Below are 6,546 nucleotides of genomic sequence, written 5' to 3' on the forward strand. Positions count from 1 at the left end.
TTGTTAGCTTTCTGACTTCAGCAAGCCACTGAGAAGTGGTTCATTCGACCACAGTTATCACACTTGTGCTGCCATGCTGGACAGAGTTCCTTTTTTAAAGGATGAGTTCTGTGGCAGAACTTACATCTAACTGGTTCTGTTACTTTGTTGGGGACGGGGCGTTGGACTTTACTGAGATTTCGTACTTTATTATGGCGAAAACCTATCTTCGATTTTGGGTGGCCTGTGGCAACGGCGCTAACCTCCTCCGCATGGGACATCTCCTTAAGTTGTTTGGATGTGGTTTCACTCGCACGGCAAATATCAATACACTTGTTAAGAGTTAGTTTGTTCTCAGCTAGCAGCTTTTTTCGGGTGGCGTTATCTCTAATTCCTACCACAACTCTGTCTCTAATCATTCGCTCTTGCATGATGCCAAAATTACACGTTTTAGCTAACGAACGTAAAGCTGTAAGGAAAACATCAAATGACTCACCGACCTCTTGTACTCTCTGATTGAACAGATAGGCTTCGTATATTTCATTCGTCTCACCGATGAAAAAGGCGTTTAGAAGCTCTATCACTTTGTCGATGTCGGTTTTCTCCTCTTCATTTCCGAAGGGCAAACCATCGTAAATCTCCAGGATATCTGGGCCAATACATGTCAACAATGTGGCTGTTCGAAGATTACTGCTTTGCGTACTGAGCCGTGAGGCGATCTCGTAGTTTGTCCAAAGCCGCTTAAATTTCTTCCAATTCATAGCTAAGTTCCCCTTGAAGTCTAGTTTCGACGGTAAAGGAATAGAGGACTGGATAAATTGAGGAGTTGCTGGCTGCGTGCTTGTTGAAGCTACGCTCGACGAGCCTGATTCGGTCATCTGGAGCTAGATTCACTGAGTTTGGCTTGAAAATGCACTCAAGTATTTCAGCGACGATTCTGTAGGAAGAATCCCAAATCACTGACACCATGTGGCGTTGTTTATAGGAAGAACAAGACACACACAGGTCTATTTAATCGATGTCCGACCAACTCTACTAAACCCGGAAAGCATGGTCTCTAAAGTTTTGTTGTCATGGTAGTCATGACGTAAATGCGGACCGGAAGTAAATAGAACGATAAGATCGATATCGTTACAGACAAGCGGCCTGAAAACCGTCTGCAATTAATTTTAATCGTTCACAAAAAGTACATAGAAAGTTAAAACGTGAAGTATTTGGTTACAGTTAAACTGAACGATGGAACTTTCATTCATTTAATATTTGAATTTTCTCAAACAATTTGTTCGTAGTGAAAGAGCGAGCGAAGTTTTAATTTAAGTTCTACAACAAATATACGCTCTCGGCGAGTCTTTCCAAGTCCGTTCAATTTGGACATTTTTACCGTAAATTGCACAACAGAAACTGAAGGAATTTAATGAGAAAAGGCTACATTAAATCCCTGTGTGTTTCGTTGGAGTGTCATCGTCGATGGGAGTGAATAATACTTTCCGATAGGTCATTGACTGTTATTGAAGAAAACATTGTTGTGACAGTCTTGCCAAACTAGTTCCGTTGTTTTCAAATGTTCGTGCGCTTTTTTTCTCTTACGCGCTCTTTAATTGACAGGTTTCAGATCGTGACGGATACTTGTAAAAATAATGTTTCAAAGTTTGTTTGGAAGCCTTTTAAATCACCTTTGTCGTTGAGGAAATAAAAATGTTTCGGTGAGGCATCTCTCTTTAATTTGCATCATCTCTATTTTAACTACCATTTACTCGCTCATAAATTGTTCAGTTTATGGAGGATCTTGCCGTATTTACAGCAACCGGTAACCGGTAATCATTAGGGTTCTTTCGGAAAGAATTTCGTCCAGTTTAAAAAAAAAATGTTATTTACCGGTTAAGGATCGGTTCGTATGGTGAAAAACTGGGACCTCGGTCTTGAAATGCTGCCTGAGGCCTACGGCATCATAGCATATATTTATCGTTCCTAATCACAATAGAATTATTATGAGGGTGTAACTCAATTAATTTAAATGAAAATTTCCAAGCAGGTAACATAATAATTCACGGATACACCGATCAGCTTAAAAAATGATGGTGCCGATACGAATTCGTCCTACATCATCACTAATGAAATTCCGAGGGTGTAACTCAAAGAATTCAACAGAAAATATCCAGCAAAGTTACGGACTCATGAATTCTTAAAAACTGCTCTTGGATTCAAAACCTGTGAGCAACAGTTATTAATGTTAGCCAAGTGCTTACCAGCATGTACTAAACCCTGGAACTATAGAGCAAACAGTTCGCCACGCCAGCGGAAAAAAAGAAGAAGGTAAATTATTTTTGTGTACGCGAACTTAAAAATCATCATACCCAATTGAAAATGTAATTCAACAACCAGAAGAAAATGCCGAAATTTTTTCCAGTGTACCATCTAGTGCTCCTGGAAGTTTGGAAGTGAAAGAAAAATGGATTAGTGATGGCCTTTTATGCAGCTTCTACACTGTTTTCAGGTTCCCGCTCGTTTCCTAAATTTTCCTTGATGCACTTAACAATGAAAACATGCCAAACAAGTTTCTTTTTATACTGCTTTGATATTTTTTCCTGTTTGACAAATTATCTTTTGTCCCTTTGAGATTTATTTTGTTATTATGTAGATTACATAGATCAGCAAAGAGAAAAATACAACTCCATGATGATTGTAACGATATCGATGTTATCGTTCTATTTACTTCCGGTCCGCATTTACGTCATAACTACCATGGCAACAAAACTTGAGAGACCATGCTTTCCGGTTGAGTAGAGTTAGTCGGACATCGATTAAATAGACCTGTATGTGTCTTGTTCTTCCTATAAACAACGCTACATGGTGTCAGTGATTTGGGATTCTTCCTACAGAATCGTCGCTGAAATACTTGAGTGCATTTTCAAGCCAAACTCAGTGAATCTAGCTCCAGATGACCGAATCAGGCTCGTCGAGCGTAGCTTCAACAAGCACGCAGCCAGCAACTCCTCAATTTATCCAGTCCTCTATTCCTTTACCGTCGAAACTAGACTTCAAGGGGAACTTAGCTATGGATTGGAAGAAATTTAAGCGGCTTTGGACAAACTACGAGATCGCCTCACGGCTCAGTACGCAAAGCAGTAATCTTCGAACAGCCACATTGTTGACATGTATTGGCCCAGATATCCTGGAGATTTACGATGGTTTGCCCTTCGGAAATGAAGAGGAGAAAACCGACATCGACAAAGTGATAGAGCTTCTAAACGCCTTTTTCATCGGTGAGACGAATGAAATATACGAAGCCTATCTGTTCAATCAGAGAGTACAAGAGGTCGGTGAGTCATTTGATGTTTTCCTTACAGCTTTACGTTCGTTAGCTAAAACGTGCAATTTTGGCATCTTGCAAGAGCGAATGATTAGAGACAGAGTTGTGGTAGGAATTAGAGATAACGCCACCCGAAAAAAGCTGCTAGCTGAGAACAAACTAACTCTTAACAAGTGTATTGATATTTGCCGTGCGAGTGAAACCACATCCAAACAACTTAAGGAGATGTCCCATGCGGAGGAGGTTAGCGCCGTTGCCACAGGCCACCCAAAATCGAAGATAGGTTTTCGCCATAATAAAGTACGAAATCTCAGTAAAGTCCAACGCCCCGTCCCCAACAAAGTAACAGAACCAGTTAGATGTAAGTTCTGCCACAGAACTCATCCTTTAAAAAAGGAACTCTGTCCAGCATGGCAGCACAAGTGTGATAACTGTGGTCGAATGAACCACTTCTCAGTGGCTTGCTGAAGTCAGAAAGCTAACAAAAAGCAAACTAAGAAGTCAGTTCACAATGTAGAACAAGAAGTTCAGGAGTTTAATGACGAAGATTCTGATGATTACTTATTCAGTGTAGAATCTGTGAGCGTCCTTTATGCAAAAAACAGTCCAAAGAAGATTTATGCTAACATGCGCTTGAGGGATGAAACAGTGAAATTCCAGTTAGACTGTGGAGCAACAGTCAATATCCTCCCAGCAGATATTTATCAGAAGGTATTTAACGATCCGCGAATGGAACGCCTTCAGCCTACTCAAACTACCCTTGTCATGTTCAACAAATCAGAGCTGAAACCTCTAGGATGTACTAAGGTCGAGACCTTCAACCCCAAGAATGGACAGTGTTTCCTCACGGAATACACCGTCGTTCCAACAGGTCACACAGCACTCCTTGGTGCTGAATCAGTGCAGCAGTTTGGCCTCATAGTGATTAACACCGATAACATCATGTCTCTCTCGAATGAGATTCCCACACAGCCGGATCTCGTGAGCAAATTCGGAGATGTCTTCTCAGGAGAAGGAAAGCTCAAAGGAAAGCTTCACCTCGAGATTGATAAGTCTGTAACCCCTGTGGCACTGCCAGTGAGGAAAGTCCCCTTTGCAGTAAAAGAGCCTTTAAAACAGGAACTAGAACGCTTAGTTAAGATAGGCATCTTGCAACCAGTAGATGTTCCAACAGACTGGATTTCCTCAATGGTGGTCATTAAGAAGAGCAATGGAAAGATAAGGTTATGTATTGACCCAAAACCTCTGAATAAAGCACTCAGGAGAAATCATTTTCCCCTTCCAGTGATCGATGATCTACTACCGCTGCTTACGAATGCTAAAGTCTTCAGTGTCGTCGACGCGAAGAATGGGTTTTGGCATGTACAGCTAGACGATGAAAGCAGTCTTCTGACCACATTTGGTACCCCCTGGGGAAGGTTCCGCTGGACGCGGATGCCCTTCGGCATATCACCCGCTCCGGAAGAGTTTCAGAGGAGATTGGAATACGCCCTGGAAGGTCTTGATGGAATTAAGCCAATATTCGATGATATCCTTGTTTTTGGTGTCGGAGAAACAGAAGCTGAAGCACTTTCTGACCATGATGCAAAGCTGACAGCATTGTTAGAACGCTGCCGCGCTACTGGCATTAAGTTAAACAAAGAGAAGCTTAAGCTCCGTCGCAAAGAAGTGAAGTTTATGGGACATGTTATATGTCAAGATGGTCTTAAGCCTGACCCAGACAAGGTACAAGGTATCAAAGAGATGCCAACCCCGACAAGCAAACAAGATCTCAAGAGACTTCTCGGCATGGTAAATTACCTCCAGAAGTTTGCTCCTAACCTGTCAGAAGTTACATCCCCAATGAGAGACCTTTTGAAAGAAGGGAACCAGTTCCGTTGGGATGAGCAAGTACAAGGCTGTAGTTTCAAGCGAGTTAAGGAGATACTCTCAGCTGCCCCTGTCCTCAAGTATTTTAACCCCAAAGACGACGTGGAATTGCAGTGTGATGCATCAGACCGAGGACTTGGTGCATGTCTAATGCAAGGAGGCCAGCCCGTGGCTTATGTATCTCGTTCCATGACAGAAACAGAAGTGAACTATGCCCAGATAGAGAAAGAGATGCTTGCAATACTTTTCGGAGTAGAACGTTTTGAGCAGTTTGTATATGGTCGACCTGTCAAGATCCAAACTGACCACAAACCCTTGGAGAGCATCTTCCGTAAAAGTCTACTCAGTGCGCCTAAACGTCTCCAGCGAATGTTGCTAAGATTGCAGAAGTTTGACCTTCAAGTGTCTTACAAAAAAGGGACTGAAATGTATCTGGCAGATACACTGAGCAGAGCATACAGAGTGCGCAAGAGCACAAAAGAAGATGTAGCAGAAGATGTTATGTACATAGAGGACATGAGAGGAGACACTGAAAGAGAGCTAGAGCACATCAATATGATACAATACTTGCCAGTATCGGAACCAACGCTGATTGCCATTCAGCAAGCAACAGAATCCGATCCTACCCTGAGAGAGCTGAAGAGAACAATCAGGCAAGGTTGGCCAGCTACCAAAGCTGGGGTATCAGCAAACATCAGTGGTTACTTTACATTTCGGGACGAACTGTCTTTACAGAATGGACTGGTGTTCAAAGGTGAAAGACTAGTTATCCCTATGAGCGTGAAAGCTGACATGTTGGCCAAGATCCACCGGAGCCACATCGGCATCCAAGGCTGTCTCAGAAGAGCAAGAGAAGTAGCTTACTGGCCTGGGATGAACAAAGATGTCGAAGATTATGTAGCAAAGTGTGCCGTCTGCAACAGCCAGCCTGTCGAGCAAGGAAAAGAGCCCATGATTTGTCACGAACTGCCTAGTAGACCCTGGGAGAAAATCGCAGTTGATCTTTTTGATCTGAACGGTGTAGATTTCATGGTGACCGTTGACTACTATTCAAGCTTCTTTGAAGTCGACAGGATGACAAGCAAGACAGCAGACGAAGTTGTGAAGAAGTTGAAAGCCCATCTTGCCCGCCATGGAATTCCCGACCAGCTTGTATCGGATAATGGACAGCCCTTTTCCTCCGCAAAGTTCCAACAGTTCGCAGACACTTATGGTTTTGAACATATAACAAGCTCTCCAACATATCCTCAGTCCAACGGCAAAGTCGAGAACACGGTGAAGACAGCAAAACATCTGCTAGAGAAAGCCGTCAAGTCCGAACAAGACCCATATCTTGCCCTGCTGGACTGGAGAAATACTCCCACAGAAACACTCAACTCGTCACCTGT

General features: G+C 42.7%; 1 protein-coding gene across 1 annotated transcript; it reads right to left on the reverse strand.

Annotated features, from left to right (window-relative positions):
- LOC149034360 (uncharacterized) lies at nucleotides 1-857 on the reverse strand. The gene has a single exon (XM_089193604.1). It carries the CDS (start codon nucleotides 855-857, stop codon nucleotides 18-20), a length of 840 nt encoding a protein of 279 aa, XP_089049730.1. The 3' UTR covers nucleotides 1-17.
- Between the last annotated feature and the right edge of the window lie 5,689 nt (nucleotides 858-6,546).

Source organism: Pocillopora damicornis, chromosome 14 (assembly GCF_964200805.1).
Source record: "Pocillopora damicornis chromosome 14, jaPocDami1.2, whole genome shotgun sequence".
NCBI lineage: Eukaryota > Metazoa > Cnidaria > Anthozoa > Scleractinia > Pocilloporidae > Pocillopora > Pocillopora damicornis.